Raw genomic sequence first — 16,822 nt, 5'->3', positions numbered from 1 at the left:
GAGAGAAATGCAGTAAATGCTTCAGCTTTTGGGTTTCCTAGCTCTGGACTGTCAGAATCCTATATAGTATCAGAGTTAGATTTTTGTTTGTTCAAGACAGTGATGTCCTTCCCCCCCATCAAAGAATGGGTCTAGTGTATCAGTGCCACTTGCCACCTCCTGCGGTTTCTGGAGAAAGAAGTGATGGGACTTTCACCACCCTGCTCTCAGATGCTTCTGACCCTGATGGGAGGGATAGATCGTCATAACGCAGTCTCTGGTTCTCCCTCTTGGTACCACCCATCTGCTCCTAGGCTTACTTCAGTATTTGAGGGAAGCTTAGAGAAGATGCCCCTTTAGAAGGGGATTGGAGAAAGGGCTCCGGAGCTTTTAAAATTGACATCGGTTACCTTGGAAAACTGCACAAGGCGCATATGCTGTTCTACGCAACACAGTTGGGTTCCATTTCGGTGACTCCCAAGCTTCAAGTCTTGTCTTTCCAAGACCTCATTTCTAATCTTCCTAAGGAGCCCTTACCTTAGCTCTGCATGGTCTTAGTTCAGTTTCAGTGTGCCGCTGAGTTAGCGATGCACATATCAGGTGCTGTAGCTGCCTTAGCTGCACATTTCTTACGCTTAGCAAAAGGATTGTATGCACAGAGCAGTTTTCAGCAGGTTATAACTTGGACAAATCCAAAGCATTTTTCATCCGATCACTCAAAAGCATTTCTCAGTGAAGTCTGTCTTCATGCCAGGTTTCAACTTTCACTCCCTAACCATTTTCACTGTAGAGCTGGGCAGGAAAAATGTTGCAAGAATGAGCTGTTACAGTAGTTAAGTGGTGTTCCACTCTTCTCCAAAATAGTTGAACTGTTCAAAATTTCCAGAAGAAAATCCCTTTTGGGTAAAGACAGAAATGAGAAACTTTTGCCTCAAAGTGAGTGGCTGAAAATGGGATTAGAATCAAACGTTTATGCTGTTTTACCTATAATGATCATTGCTGTTCCTGTGGACTTCTGTTTGATGGATATATAACAAGTGGCATTTTTAGAGAGTTTCTACTATGCAAAGCAGATGTAGTGTAGTTCAGTTAATGGTCGTGGTTGTAGTGATGCAAAAGGCTACCCTTTGGTAGACAGTAGTCTCTGGGAGGCTTCACCCATCTGAAACTAGCTTTTTGCTTAAATGAATTTGCTACTACATTGCATGTGCAGGTCTTGTAGCATATGCTTCACCAACAGACACGTTTGCTTATTTTAAGTCAAGAAATATGATATATTAAACAGTTTGATTTTCTTTCAAAGCTGTAGAAAAGATAATGGCAGCATATAATTTAATTCTAATTATGCAAATATCTGGCTTCTTCTAAAATATATGCAGTTACTGTCTTGGCCACTGGATGGCATCAAAGCTATGGGCATGTAAAGCAGAATTTGTCCACCTTTGAGATTATAAAATACTAGCACATTGACCCAGAGTTGCTTGGGCCCTTAAGGAGGGACTCAGGGTCGGGGGCTGTGTGTGTGTGTGTGTGAGGTGCGGGAGTCAGGGTTGGGGGGGTGAGGAGGAGCTATGGGGAGGGGCTGCGAGTGTGCAGGAGTCAGGGCAGGGGGATGGGAGGTGTGTGGGGGGGGGGGGGGAGAGCAGGAGTCAGGCCAGAAAATTGGGAAGTGTGGAGGAGGCTCAGGGGAAAGAGGTAGGGTAGCAAGGTCTGTGCCACCCAGCCAGCGGTAGCTCCCCTTGGTAGCTGCTTCCTGAGCCTGGTACACTTGCTGCTCCCCCATGGTCATTCTGGAGTATAACTGTCCCTGCTATCAGACCCCTCCTTTTCTGTTTGATGAGAAACAGTCGGATTCCAGGCATGTCCCATTTTTCTGGCACAACCAAACCCCCGTACCTTGCTATCATTTATGGTAGGAGGAAGCTGCATATCAAATTTGGTGATCTTAGCTCTTATTGTTTAGGAGGAGTTCTGGAACAGACTCAGATGGACAGACAGACACACAAACTCTCTCAAATATATATAGACTCTGCTCATTAGAACAGTATGGATTTATCCTGAAATATTATTTTAGTGTAATATAGATCATAGAACCATAGCACACTAGAACTGGAAGGGAGCTTGAGAGATCATCAGGTCCAGTCTCCTGCCTTCACGGCAGGGCCATGCACCCTCGATCATCCCTGATAGATGTCTGTCTAACTTGCCCTTAAATATATCCAGTGATGGGGATTCCACAACCTCTCTGGGCAATTTATTCCAGTGTTTAACCACCCTGACAGCTAGGAACTTTTTCTGATATCCAGCCTTAAACCTCCCTTGCTGCAGTTTAAGCCCATTGCTTCTTGTTCTATCCTCAGAGGCCAAGGAGAACAGTTCCTTGCCCCCCCCATCTCCCTGTGCCCCCCTTTTAGATCCCTGAAAACAGCTATCCTGTCCTCTTTGTCTTCTCTTTTCCAAACTAAACAAGCCCAATTCCTTCAGCCTTCCCTCATAACTTGTTTTCTAGACCTTTAATCATTTTTTGTTACAAATGTGATACAGTAATTGTTTCCTGTGAAAGTTACAGATAAAATACTTCTTGCATTAAGTATGTAAAATTAAATACAAGATTTTGGATAAGTCTGGCTAGTTTGCATCCAAAACTGGAAGAACCACTGTATTTTCAGGTTTGACTCTGAAGGGCAGCTTTTGGAAGGTACCTCAATTTCTGATCTGAGAGGTGGACCAACAGCTGGAGGAAATACCAACTGGAAAACTTTGTATGAGGCTAAATCTGAAAATTTGGGACAAGGAGATAAGGTAAAATCGGGCTATTAAATGCAAACGGGGTATACTACCTAGAAAATAAGTTGCATTTTACTCAGCTGTGGTGTTTGAAATTGCCAGTTGCTGAGGGTTACCCATGGAGCCTATTAGAACGTTAGTTTTAACTGAGTTTGGAAAAGGTTAATCAGATCCTGAAGTTTATGACCTCACTTTTATCCTACTGTAATAGAAACTAGAATCCCCAAGAGAGTTCCTGGCCCCGTTTAAAAAACAAAAACAAAACCAAGAAATTGTGACCAAATGAGCTTTCAGTCTAAACAGAACAGGTTCTGATCAAGTGGGCCATCTACTGTCACCCATTCCCAGCTTCTGGGAAACAAAGGCGAGGGACGCCATTCCTGCCCCTCCTGACTAATAGCCATTGATAGACTTGCTCTCCATGAATGTATTAGTTCTTTTTGGGGTTGGAAGCCACATCTAGCCCCAGTTCAGTGCTTTGTTCATGAGGTCACACTGCCTTTTAGTTTTGAAATGTAAATGCTAAAGCATTTTGGTATATACCTACCAGCATGTAAGGGTTAGAAAAACCTTTTCATATAGACAGGTCATTCCATAATTGTCCATTGTGGAGTTTCTTGTGTTAGCCACTGTCAGACTGGACTTTATGAACCAGATGCATGGCAGTTCATGTGTTGTTTTGTTCTTCAGGCTGTGGTTTTGCTGAATGAGTTTGCAGTACACACTATTGTATAGAGCACGGGCGGGGAACCTTTTTTGGGTTGGGGGCCACTGATCCACACAAAAATCGGGGGCCACATACAAGTGAAAAGCCCCCCCAAAAAACCCCAAACCTGCACTGACAACCCTTGACTGAGAAGGAGAAACGCACACCCTACATTCCCCCTCGCACACCAAAGTCTAGGGGGCCCAGCCCTGCAGTGGGACAGCAGGGAAGCTAGAGCACATCTCATGCTCTGCACTGCTGGGGGGGGGCCTGACTCTGAGACCCGGGGGCAGGCTGGGAGCCATATCTGGCCTCAGGCCTATGATCCTCCACCCCGGTATAGACCCTCCCCCTCTGTTTCACTTTCAAAAGAAGAATGGGGGAAAGTGTGACATTTTGTTGTTGCGAATGAACAGAACATGAATCTCCAGTCTGGACTTGAGACAATGGGAAAGCAAACGTGCTCATTCTAATAACTAGTGATTGTGAACATGGTTCAGTGAAGAGTTAGGGGCTTCATTTAACGTGATGAAGCCCAAGAGCAGTTACAGCAGCAGATTTGAGTTGCAAGTCCCAGTGACCCATAAAAATGAGGGTCTGTTCGTCATAAGAATCCAGCGATGGCCGTGTTTTCCAATTAGTGAGAACTCAGATTCAGAAAGCAATCCCAGTGTTTGTGACTAACATTGTGCTCTCATTCTCACAGGCAGATTATTTCAGCTGTGTGGCCACAGTGGTATTCCTGCGCAAAGAGAACTGCATATATCAGGCATGTCCCTCTCAGGATTGCAATAAGAAAGTGATAGACCAACAAAATGGGTTGTATCGCTGTGAAAAATGTGATCGCGAGTTCCCCAACTTCAAGTATCGAATGATCCTCTCGGTAAGCAAAAGGATTAGGTGAAATAGTGTTTGTTGCTCATTGACCATGTGCCTAGTATGTATGTAATTATACTCCTTGGTCGGAGAGCAGTGTGGTCCAATACATGGGTCCTGTGGGTAAATGAGCAGTAAGCAGCTTATGTGCTGTTCCCAAGTAGGTTAGGTTTCATTGATCTGATTAGTAGTTTGTTTTCGTGTGCTTTAATTAAAAGCTTTTCTTTCCTCTGAAAAGTTTCAAGCTAACTCAGTTGATTCTGGTTTGCAAGTATGGCATGCAGTGCCAAGCATAGATGGCCCGCATCTCTTCTGTTATGAGGATAAACTAATGTAAAATGGCATTTCTTGGGAGCAGTAATTGCACTTTTACAGCTGATTCCTATATTTAGTTCATTCTTTTGTAGGCAGTGTTCTGCGTCTCATGCATTAATGGAACCTGCTTCAGAATAGTGTGTCTGAGAGTTGTTATTGTGACACCTGCTTGCACCGCTCACATTGAGATTCTTTTCAGCCTTTACATTTATAAAATGCTTGAAAAATAGCGGGTTGTACCTGCCTTTAGAAGTACTGTGCTGGGGGGGTCTAGTTGGGAGGGGATCTATTGCTGCAATTTCACTCTGGGTAACAAAGCCTAAATGAAGCAGTGCTTCCAAATAGAAATTCTCATCTTATTAGAAAATCTAAAAATGTACAAAGTACCCTATGGATTAGTATTCCTTCTGTGGCGTGTAGGGGGCATGTGGGAGGTGTGCTCTTGAATTTCACACCACTTGAATCTCCTGTTTTTCACTGAAGCCAGAGAATTCACTTAAGGATTTTGCTTGGTCTTTAACCTGTACCACATTGTTTCTTGGTATTGTGGGAGTCGCAAGGTAGTGTGCTTTTGCATGCTGTTTTGCTGAAATACCTGGATATAATTTGGTTTGAAATGGAGATATTAAAATTAAATTAGGACACAAATTGGTTTCTTAGCCTGCAATCTCTCCCCCCCACAACCAGTTTAAGGTAAAGCTCCAGCTGTGTCCATTCCTACAAGAGTGTTGGCATCTGAGTTAGTGCGGACTCTTACTGTTCCGTTGAAAGCACTATGCATCTGACGCTTAAAACATAGTCTTTAAGTTAGTCATAGCCTGTGCATCAAGCCCCAGTTTCCAAAGGAGAGATGTACATCAGGCTTCCGCACAGGAACCCCGCCTACCTCGTATAGTGTGGCCGTTCTGTCTGCATGCAGCTGCTTCTCCTGTTCACTGGTATGCAAAAGGTATAGTGCTGCTTGCAGCTAACTGCATTCCTTGCTGGGTTGCGCTGAGCCTAATGGTCTGTGGTCTGCTCTCACTTGCACTAGTACTTGAGGATGATGGCAGCATATGGCTGCTTTTCCCTAGGCTGAAACTAACAGCTTGTTGGCCCCTCCCTTTGACTCAGTTTGCAGTTTAACACCAGCTGAGGCTGAAGCCTGTTAAGACAGTCTCTGCAGCCAGGGAAAGGGTTAAAAAGCAACAAGGAGTCCTGTGGCGCCTTACAGGCTAACACATTCATTTGGGCAAAAGCTTTTGTGCAGTGGAGCCCACTTCATCAGATGCATCTGACAAAGTGGGCTCCAGCCCACGAAAGCTCATGCCCAAATAAATGTGTTAGTCTCTAAGTTGCCACAGGACTGGTTTTTGCTGAAACAGACTAACATGGCTCCCCCTCTGAAATATGAAAACAAATGTTGCCCTTTGTTCCCCAGTGAGTACAAATGGTTACAAAAGGAATGGAACTTGGGGCTGCAAGTCACACCTGAAGTGTAATCCTGTCCCCAGCCATAAAATAGAACTTGATTCTTGAGTGGGAGGCAATTTGGTTAAATGGCTGTGGACTCTTTTTAGGTGAACATTGCGGACTGTCAGGAGAATCAGTGGGTGACTTGTTTTCAGGAGTCAGCTGAGGTAATTCTTGGCCAGAATGCTGCTTTCCTTGGAGAACTGAAAGAAAAGGTGAGTCAACTAACTTGTTCCTTTTAAAAAAAAGAGCGAGAGAAAACAGGAATTGTTTCCATGTATTTTGTCACAGGGTTTTGGACACTACCAATAGTAGCTATAGCACAGTGGCGCTACTCTCAGAAAGGTCTCTTGTCCCTTCTCATCCTGTCGCTTGTAGACCTCAGTGTTGTGGGCTCGGGTTTATGGTTCTCCATTGGCCGTATCTGACCAGAAGATTCTTAGGTTCTTGTCCCCAATCCAAGTTACAGAAAGAGAGAGAACCCAGAGAGTTCTATTCCAGAAGGGGAATTCTGGGGAACGTGGCAAGGGCACTTAGAGGACAAAACCAATTTGTTAAAACCTTTATTAAAACAAGTAGAAGAGTAACGAACATTAACAGGCATAAAGTTGCTAAAACATAATATATTTCAAGGACTCTGGTAATGTTACAGAATTAAAGAATGACTTAACCCAGCACATTCTCAACCCTTCCTGGTGACCTGATGTTAGGAAACATAGGATCAGCCTCGTCTTTGGCATGCCAATGAAATTGGAAGTCCTGGTAGGTAGAATATAAAGCAGCTAAGCTGTACTATAAACCAAACTAATAGAATGAGTTGCATAGAGAGAGAGAGAGCTTGAAGAACTTAAAGAGCCTAAGAAAGTTTAAGGTAAAGAAGTTTTAAGACAAAGAAGCCCCACTAAAGCAAATGTTATGGATATTTATAGGGTCTTGATGTTGCTGATGTCCAACCCAACCTACTATGGCCATCATCTGTTTCTGCACCCTTAGAATTTCTGGGCACACCTTACACTATAGGTTAATTGATTGACACTTACTACTACATGTTCATCAGCATGATCCATTCCTAAAAACATTGCCTCTGGTCCCTCCCTGAACATCTTCGCTTTGTTGTCTCTTTTGTGATCACTGACTGATTCTTGTGTCAGGCAAACTAACTCAAAGTAGATACAGTTCCAATATGGTTTCCCTAATTAGTTCCCAAATGAAGGGACATCTGTGCTGAGCAAGAATTATATCTGGGCCAGAGGTTGTTTATGCAGCTCCCTCTAATATGCTTTAGCTGTTTGTACAGGATTCAGGCCTGTAGGTTTCTTGCATTACAGCTTAATACAATGAATACCTGTAACATAACATCTATAGCTAGTCTAAATAGAATGAATACAATAATGACTATAATACTAAGTTAGTATAAATCAATCCAGAAACATGTTATCTGGTATGGCAGGCAAACCACTTACTCTTATGGTCTACAAGTTAGACTTCTATGACAATTCACTAACTCTAAAGGGCTCTTGAAGGACGTTCAGTATATCTGGATCCTGCAGCTTGTTCTGTATGGCCAAAACTCCACTGAACACCACTGAAATTAGCAGGGATTTGTGGGTGCCTGGTGTCCGGCTGATGTGGTCTCATTGTAAGATTGGAACTTTTTTTATTGGAATGAGTGTGCAAGGAGCACCTGAGAGACTCCTACTACAGTTAGCAGGAATTTGGTTTTACCCATGGCTTCCTACTTTCTTGTTCATGCTAGCGTAATCTCCTATCAACTCAATTCTGAAACTAATTTTACTGGTGTTGCTTCGTGAAATTCAATTTTGTGGGCCTGACAAAAAATTATGGCTTTTTAAATAGTGTGTGCAGAGATGTTTTAGACATCTGTCTCATCTGATTTGAATAGTTTAATAACCATTTACACTTTAATAAAAATGACATTTTTCTTATCTCTATGTATACATACCTGTCCTCTACCACAATTTCCCTTCCTTCCAAAAAAACCCCCTTCGGATTTTTTCTATCTTTTTCTCTTGAAAATGATCTTTTGGTGTCAAAACTGATATCAGATGTGAAACATCATTCAGAAATACTTGGCTTATTAAAATTGTATTAAGGGCTGTGTGATTTAGTGGAATGTCTGTACAGATTTTAAAAAGTAAAGCTTTATAAGGGGGAAAAAAAAACCCACTGCTCCCACAGTTTGTGAGATCGTGTACTGTACTTGAGAAATAGTATGTGGCCATGTAAGCAAAGGCTATATTAAATAGACACATGACAGATCATTACCATAGCTTGTCACCTTAATTTTTCCCTCACTTAACAGCTTTTCCATGCAACTTAGACAGTCGTATAGATATTAAAAATAAAATTAGAACAACCCCCCCTTTTTGTTGTATGGTACCTTTTCACATGAATAAAGTGTCAGGATGTTGGGATACATGCAGCTTCACTAGATAATTACAGAAGCTGAATAAGTCTGATGAAACTGTTGGCAGTGAAATGGCTAACCATCTTGGCATGTCTGTGCCTCTGGGCATCAGAATTAACTCCAGTTAAGTGCTGTGAGGGTGTGGGGGATTCACAGCTGTTGGTGATCTCAGTGTAATTCTCTGCAAACTTAAGACAATTGTGCATTATTTCACATGGCCAATCAAGACTCTTTAACATGGACTAGAAGCTTCATCTTGTTTAAATTTTAATTTAAACTACAGCTGAGTAAACTAAACACATCATTGGAAGAGCAGGCCTCTGGCCTAGATGTTACTATGCTGCATGCTTTCATTGATCCAGTAGTCTGCACTGTAGGGTGCAGTTGGACGCTTGGCAAGCTGTCCTCCCATGTCTGTCTTTGCACCCTCACAGAACGAACAGGCATTTGAGGAACTGTTCCAAAATGCCACCTTCAGGTCGTACGAATTCAGGATCAGAGTCAAGCTGGAGACTTACAATGTGAGTACCCCCCGCCAGGGGAAGGGGACATGCAGCTTTGCTATATTTAGACTGGATTGACAGGAAGTTGTTTCCTCCTTTTAGGCTTTGGGGGGCGGGGGGGTGAGGGGAAGAGCAGCTTCCAAAAGTGACAGTGGCCACTCTCACTAAATAAGCGTGGAATGAGAGAAGGATCAGCATCATTCTGTGATGCTGCTTCTCTTACTCAGCAAAATCTAGCTTTACACTTGGTTTTCACAGGAAGTACTAGCTCTGGAAGTAAATTTGACACCAAGAATAATGAAGCTGCTTGGGGCAAGGGCAGATTAGAACTCGTGTCTGGTGCATGGAGACCCAGCTCTCCCTCTCTTACATACCACTTTTCTCTTTCAAAGGATGAGTCGCGTATTAAGGCTACAGTGATGGATGTGAAGCCTGTGAACTACAAAGAATACAGCAAAAGGCTGATCATGAGCATCAGGAAAAACGCAGTACAGCTAGGATGAGAAGGATGGTGCCGATTGAGCTGAAGCTAGAACTTCCATACCGAATAACTAAAGAGCCGAAGTTAAACTGAGTTCTTCCCAGCCCCCAGTGAGAGTTTGCCATTAGTTACACAGTGCTTGGTAGCCCTTAGAGTGGGAAAGGGATTTCATGGAATTCTGTGAGCAGATATCCCGGCGGTAAATAAGGCTGTCGTGGTCAAACTATGGCAGAGCTGAAGAGGAGTCTCTAGACAAACTGATACTAGCTTCTCCTGCAGGCCTGCAACCTGCGTGAAGATTTCATCCTTCAGACATTTTGTTTGCCTTTGCTAAAGTAACTGCGCTCTTTGGTGGTTAAAAGCGAAATTAGAGAGCGCTTTTTTAAAACGTGATGATATATGGCACCCTTGGCACTTCTGACCTGTTCTGAAGAGGGTGAGAGGGAGAGATTGTCATGCAGCTTTCTGATGTGGACTAAAGAGAAAGGGCCTCTTAGCTCGAGTCAGTCCTCTGTCTGCAGAATTCAAAGGCTTTCTCTTTCACAGGTGCCAGGCTTGGAATGCAATGCTTGGAATGGCAATATGGTAGAATTATTAATCAAAGGCATATCTCTCATATCTGAAGAATATCCTTCCTTCAGGGTTTATCACACTGAGTCAGATGGGTCTGATATTAATCAAAATTGTCTCTTCTGGGAGAGGCTGATAAGCATTGACTCTGACCCCCAGGGAAATCTAGACAACTACAAAGCATTGCTTTAGTTTTCACTTCAATTAATATTGTGGTTTTGGCTGATGATTGCACATACTTCCTGCCTTATACATGTTTCCTATGTTGGTGTTTAATTTCTTTAGTTTTGTTTGTAACAGTGTTTAATCAGAAGTTTTTGTATGAGGGGCGGGGACTTGGTTAAAGCAGTGTTTTCAATAAACAAAAACAATAAACAAAGCTTTGTTTTGTTCCTGTGTTGTGAATTCTTTCTTTGAACACTGATGATTTCTTGTTACTGGAAAACAACTAATTAGCTTTCATAAGAAGTGTTCACTGGGGGGGAGGGGAGATGTTACCTTTTTCAGACTCTAAGATTAGACTGAAGAATGGAGTTTTCTCTGCCTGATGTTGGCAGCATGGATATGCAATGATTTTTTTTTACCGTTTCTGTGCCTGCGAATGCTGATGATCTGGCACTTTGGGAATTTTTATTGACGTTTACACAGCAGTCTAATGCTAACCAGGCTTTGAGATTTGTACAGACAGTGAGCTAGTACAGAAAACAGTAATTATGCTACTGGGCTTTTCAGTCAGCAGAGCATGCTAGCTGTGTGTGCTCCTAATCACATTAATTATGTGTTCCCTGGCTGGAACTCGCAGCTTGGCATTTGCTGCGCAGCTCCAAACATCCAGGCAGTCCTGTGGTCAGTTTGTGGTAGCAAAACTGAATTTTGTTAGAGAACTGTAGCTTGTGTACGGGATTAGTGCACTCTGTTTCTTCAGATGTCCTGTTTGTGTCCTTTAGTTTGTGTGTCCTTTTCTGTTTAGGCGCTCTAAATGCTGTTGCTGATAATGGACATGAATGGCATTTTCCCAGGCCCATTAACTGCATGGACAACCCTTTTTGGACTCTAAAGGTAGTGAGTTAGATTGCACTTGGTCCTTTTGCTGATGCCTCAGAATTTTTATGGAAGTACTTGTTCCCTCTGACCTTGCTTGTAAAGCAGTGACTAGAAAATTACGGTCTTCAACACTGTTCTGGATTGACAAATTGAGTGGTAGGAGTGATAATCCGTCTTTCCACTCTGCTAACCAGTCGTTTAGTTCTGCTCTTCTCTTATACTTTGCCTCCCTTCCAATTTGGGGGGACTGAAAACAAGGCGGTGGTGAAATGTTCCTGTGTGGTGAGCCCTGTGGCTTATTTCTCTGACTCTCAAGTTGGAGGAAGAGGAAACAAATGGCATTTTCACTGCACTTGGGTGGACACCTTTTTACCGGGACGCTCCTGTGAGAAAGCAGTTGCCAAATCTGTACTTTAGATTTCTCTTTGGAGATACATTAAAAATAGGTTCCAGTGTTTGCTTCCAAGAGCTTGTTACCAGAAGAGCTGCTGAATAGGTTTTGGCTCTTGGACTTTATATTTGGAAATACAACAGCAATAAAGACCAATTATTTTATTCTGAATATTTTTCACTTGTATGTCAGTGTTTGTCATATCCACTTTGATAGCACTGTTGAACAATTGACCAGAAAAATTAATATTCTGGCCTTTATTTTAAATAATCCTAGAACTCCCTTTGTGTCTTACTGTGCAAGGGACCAGACAAAGAGTAATCCTCTAATTTCTATTTTCCTTGTTCTGTGCTTTGTTAGTCTCTGGTGAGTTGCATTAACTTTTTGAACTGCCTGGTCAAAAATTCCCCTGTCCCCTTTTTGAAAGGACTTTTTCTGAAAGATAAAAATATTGATTGAGGTATTTAATACACTAATGAAAACCACAATTATTGATTATATAATTAATATACCATCTAAAAGTGAAATTTGGCACTGCTTATGGAAAAGCTATATTGACCTGTTCTCCCTTGGCAAAGAGCCTTTCAGGTTTTATTTATAGAAAATGATACAGGTTCCTTTTCAGGTAATGAGTCAGTCTTACATGTCACTTGCCACAAACTAGAAAGCTACTGTTTCCTTTGTTGGCTATCTAAGATTTTCATTTATCGTTGAGTGTACAGCTCGTCCACCCATTCTGCCAGTTCTTAACGCTAAGCCAGTGGTTTTCAAACTTTCTTTACTCATGACCCAGTTGAAGAAAATTGTTGATATCCACAACCCATGATAATTTGACTGGAGTTAGGGCTAGGGTTAACCGTCATGGTTACACACCGGCTCCCAGTATGTGCGGGGAGCCGCCTGCCCCCACCCAGTGCTGAGAGGATAGGGGGGCAGGTAGGAGCTGGTGCTCACGGGCATCTGGCTTTAAAGCCAGCTCACTGCATGCACTGGCTCCCAAGAAGCTGCCTGCCCTCCCCGTGTGTAACCGCTGACACTTTCAGCAGTTACACGTTTACTTGGTTAAAAGTATTTTACCATCCCTAGTTTATAGGAAATGTAAAACTTGGAGAGCTCTGACTTGATAAGTTTGGGGTGAGGGAGAGAGAAATGGGCCTGTGTACTAGCAGAACAGCCTAGGACCGTGGGGTTCAAATGATGGGTCGCGACCCAGTACTGAGTGGTGAAATGTCAGGCACTGGATCTCATTGCTGCAGGGGGATCTGGTGAACAGTGGGGGTGCTAAGGCAGCTCCCCGCCTGTCCTGGCACCACAGACTGTGTTGTGCTCCAGAAGCAGCTGGCAACAGGCCCGGCTCCTACATGGGAGTGAGGGAGAGCACACAGGGCTCTGCACACTGCCCCTGCCCTGAGCACTAGCTCTGCACTCCTGTTGGCTGGGAACATGCTGCTGGCTGCTTCTAGGGCACAGCATGGCCTGTGGGGCCAGGAGAGGCAGGAAGCTGCCTTAGCCCCACCCCGCTGCACCGCTGACCGGGAGCCGCTCAAGGTAAGCTCCTTCTGCCCCAGCCCTGATCCCACACAAAGCCTGGGTCCCCTCTAACACCCCCAAAGCTCCATCCTCAGCTCCACCAGGGAGCCCCCTCACTGGTCAAATTATGCTGGGTTGTGGGCATCAACAATTTTCTTTCCCATCCCTACTCTAAACAGCTGTAACCTGAAAGATCTCGAATTAGCACAGCCTTGCATCAGTGTAATCAGTTCTGCTCTTTTTAATGCAGCTGGGCGTGCAAAAGCCCCACTTCAGTAATAAACATTCTTGTTTGGGCCCAGCGAGAGCCGGGTGCTCAGTGATGTGCAGTTTTGCTACAGGAGAGGAGGCTCAGAGTCTTGCCACTGGAGAACAGGACCGTCTTGCTTTGGGGGTGTGGCGTGGGGGGGGGGGCTGTCTGCTCTGTGAGCTGGGGTCCCCTGCGCTGGGATGGGAGATTCTCACTGACTCCCACATGTGGATTAACCCAGCCTTCCATGGAGGGAGATGAAGGAGGGCGGAGACCAGCACCTGGCTGGGGGGCAGGGCTGGAAGAGAGTTTGAGTTTCTGTCTGGAATCATGGAGGAAGCAGCCTAAGTAGGGGGCTGGGATTGCAGGGCCCAGTCTCCCCCATCTCGGGGTGGGGCCTGTGGCCTCCTGACCCCAGTTCCTATAACCAGATGACATCTGTGCTGTGCTGTATCCTGGAGAAGCAGTAAACTCCCTCTGTTCTACTGGCTGGTGGAGTCTGTCTGTGCCACTATGGGGGTGCAGGAGTTGGGAAACCCTAACGCGCCGTCACAGGGAGGCACACCTGTCTTGTCTCTGAGCCGATGAAACACGGGGGGGCTGGGAGTGTGTTTGACTGGGTGGGCATGTTAAACTGGACCCTTTCTAATCCTCTGAGCCACATGCAGCCTTGCTTCTCTTGGCGACCACATTGCCCTCCAAGTTCAGGTTTACAGCTCCTCGGCGCTACATCAGAAAGCCCGGGTGCAGCTTGGCAGGAAACAAGCTACAGTTCCAAAGTTGTTTTAATTTCCTTGTCATGTGAAATGGTTAAATTTCCTGAGACCCAGGTGAAGTTATTTACATCCCGTTCAGAAGCGGATAACCAAGGGTGTTTTTAGATTTCAAGTCATTTTTTAAAAATTCTTTCACTCCCAAGTGTATCAGCTTTCCGGTAATTGGAGCTTGTGCTGTCATTAAAAATGACAGCTTTCTCTGATAACATTCCTTAGTGCCTGTGAAATGCAGCTAACATAACCTATCTTTAACTTGTATTCGCTAGAATTTCCTTCCAGTGGTCGTTTGTTCCAGAGTCCTGAAGTGAATAGCTGGATACTTTTTGCTGTGTGAACCTAGGACCCTTTAACCTAGTTGAACTGGACCCTCATGTCGTCTTCTCATAGCTTCCCCTGGAGAGGTTAATTTGTGTGTTCAGCCAGTTCTGGAGCAGTGCCCATCCTTTTAGGAGACAGAATGCCCTGCTCTGCTGCCTGTTGCAAGGCAGCCCAGCTCTTGTATGTTTCCTACTAAAGGCTTTTGAAAAGACTTACTCCCACATTACTCCAGCCAGACAGAACCCCTTTTCTCTGTATGGCTGGTTGAAAAATGTTTGCCCAAGGAATCATTAAGGTGCTGTCTTCATAACTGAGACGTTGTATGGCAATCTGCTGCTCTCCTGTGCCTGGGAGTGTTCCACACAGAGCCCTCTAATTAAATAGCGAATGGTTTGCCATGCGAAACTGCCACTTCTGGATCTGCCAAACTCATTTCAGAAGATGCAAGCACTATCTTGAGAGCTAGTCTTAAATGTTTCTTGACTCAGAGAGGGTTCTAACCTCGTATTTTGTTCCACCAGCTGTTTGGTTTTCCGTCTTTCCATATGGGGTGTATTTCCATGCACACACAATACTATACAAATACTCATTAGACTAGAGTAACTCTTACGGGTGTAACTTCTGCAGTGTTGGTCAGGGCTGCTTTGAAGTGTTACTATTTACAGTAGGAACACGTGCAGCTCTCGGCACAGAGCCTTGTCAATCACATGGCTGTCACATTGCTAGGGTGCTGAAGAGCACCACTGCCATTCCCATTTGCTCGAGAATGAAGGGGTTTAGGCATTTTACTGGGCTAATATCTATTTTGCAGACAGACGTGCGTGCTGCAGCCACCTTCTGCACATCCCTATAATAGAAACCATTAGCTCCTGGGTGCTATTGAAGAGCTACAGTGAATAGGAAGAATGTAGAGTACTCTTAATGCATGAGGCATGATCCAGATAGGACACAAATAGCATAGCAGATTACCAGGTAAAATTGGCTTTTACCTCTTCCTCATCCTTCTTGCAGTCTCCTGCCAAACTTCAGCTTTTAAGTCGGTACTCGGCAAAATTCTCTTCTTGTAAAGAGGCCTCTTGTTACCAGTTAAAACAACGACTGCTTGGCAGAAAATCTGAGTAGTTCATATTATTTATTACCTTCATTACCTACTGCCATGAGTGTGTGTCTGATATTAGTGGCTTCTGTTTGCCCAGCTAAGCATGGCAAAGATATTTTGTCTGTCTTTCAGTGGTTCTGCTTGCCTTCACCCAACTGGTTGTAGAGATCCCGTAGGGGATAACATTGGAATGACCACACTCTGTTTCTTAAAGGCTCTTAATTCTCCTCATTTGACAGTGGGGGATGATGAATGGTTTCCCAACTACTATAGCTATCAAACTTCAGCTGGGCTGTGGAAATCATTCCTAGCTTGGTACTGGATCTCTGAATGCCACAAGCCTGATGCCACCATCTTCAAACAATGAAGTAGCAAGGCAGCTCCTGACAGTTTGGAGCATATTTATAACTCGAATGCTAATTCCTCCTGTTGACTCATCATAGCTTCTGAATTTTGAATCTTTACATTCCAGATTTCATGTCTGAAGTTAATCTGTCCTGAATGGGAAATAGACTTTGTAAGTTGGAGAAGTAACATCAGTCTTTCTGTACTTTAGCCAGTTTAAGCATAGGCATATTGGTTCTATGTTCCACCAGAATGCCAATGAGTAGCATTCGTTCTGTAAACTCTGGCCAAAGGCAGATAGTGTCTAATTTATTTGTATGGGTAGCATTGAGAGTTTGTCTCCTTTATACCCCTGTCCCGAAAGAATAACTGGCAGTGGTTTTGAACCCATTAAAAAAAATTGTGAACTTGGAGAAAATAGACTGCAAAATAATCAGGAATTTCAATTTTCTTCTTTCATGACGAGTGAAAATTTGCAGGGAGAAGAGCGAGATGGGATCTCTTTGGATTAAAAGTCAAGAGGTAATAGTGGTGCCATATAGCAATCTAGATTTTAAATCTCAGAAATGAGGAGTAAAAGCAGTGAGGAAAGCAATACTTCTGAGTAATCAGAACTGTGCCAGCACATTTGTGGCTCTGTAAAGAGCTGGGTTAATGTACAAGAAGGTTCTGCTTCTGAAAGTAAGGGGAAAGATTTCTGCCCTAGCCAACAGCAGGAGGCAGCGCCTACTTGAATGAAGCTGGACGTTAGATTTACTGGAGCAGTGTATAGAAACACTAGAGTGTAGCAGCACAGCACAATCAATAGCCAGGATCCAGAGAGGATGGCATAAATGTTTCAAATGTGCTCAGGGTAATTAGTTCTGAATTACCATGTGCATATTTTAAATATTTAAATGAGCATCCTAGGATTTAGCAAACAGTTTCATGCAGCTTGGTTTGATTTTTCTGTAATGCAGTTTGGTGACTAGT

The 16,822-nt window shown here is 43.8% G+C and overlaps 1 protein-coding gene across 1 annotated transcript in view; it reads left to right on the top strand.

The window, feature by feature from the left end:
- RPA1 (replication protein A1) overlaps positions 1-10,489 on the top strand; it is a 32,685-nt gene extending 22,196 nt beyond the window's left edge. The window contains exons 13-17 of the mRNA XM_075904474.1: positions 2,649-2,781; positions 4,179-4,355; positions 6,223-6,330; positions 8,978-9,064; positions 9,439-10,489. Coding sequence (XP_075760589.1) covers positions 2,649-2,781; positions 4,179-4,355; positions 6,223-6,330; positions 8,978-9,064; positions 9,439-9,549 — 616 coding nt within the window. The 3' untranslated portion in view covers positions 9,550-10,489. The remainder of the gene's footprint in view (positions 1-2,648; positions 2,782-4,178; positions 4,356-6,222; positions 6,331-8,977; positions 9,065-9,438) is intronic.
- The last annotated feature ends 6,333 nt before the right edge of the window (positions 10,490-16,822 follow it).

Source organism: Pelodiscus sinensis, chromosome 21 (genome assembly GCF_049634645.1).
Source record: "Pelodiscus sinensis isolate JC-2024 chromosome 21, ASM4963464v1, whole genome shotgun sequence".
Taxonomy (NCBI): Eukaryota; Metazoa; Chordata; order Testudines; family Trionychidae; genus Pelodiscus; species Pelodiscus sinensis.
The sequence above is the reverse complement of the archived record's forward strand: the minus strand, read 5'-3'. Positions and strand labels throughout refer to the sequence as shown.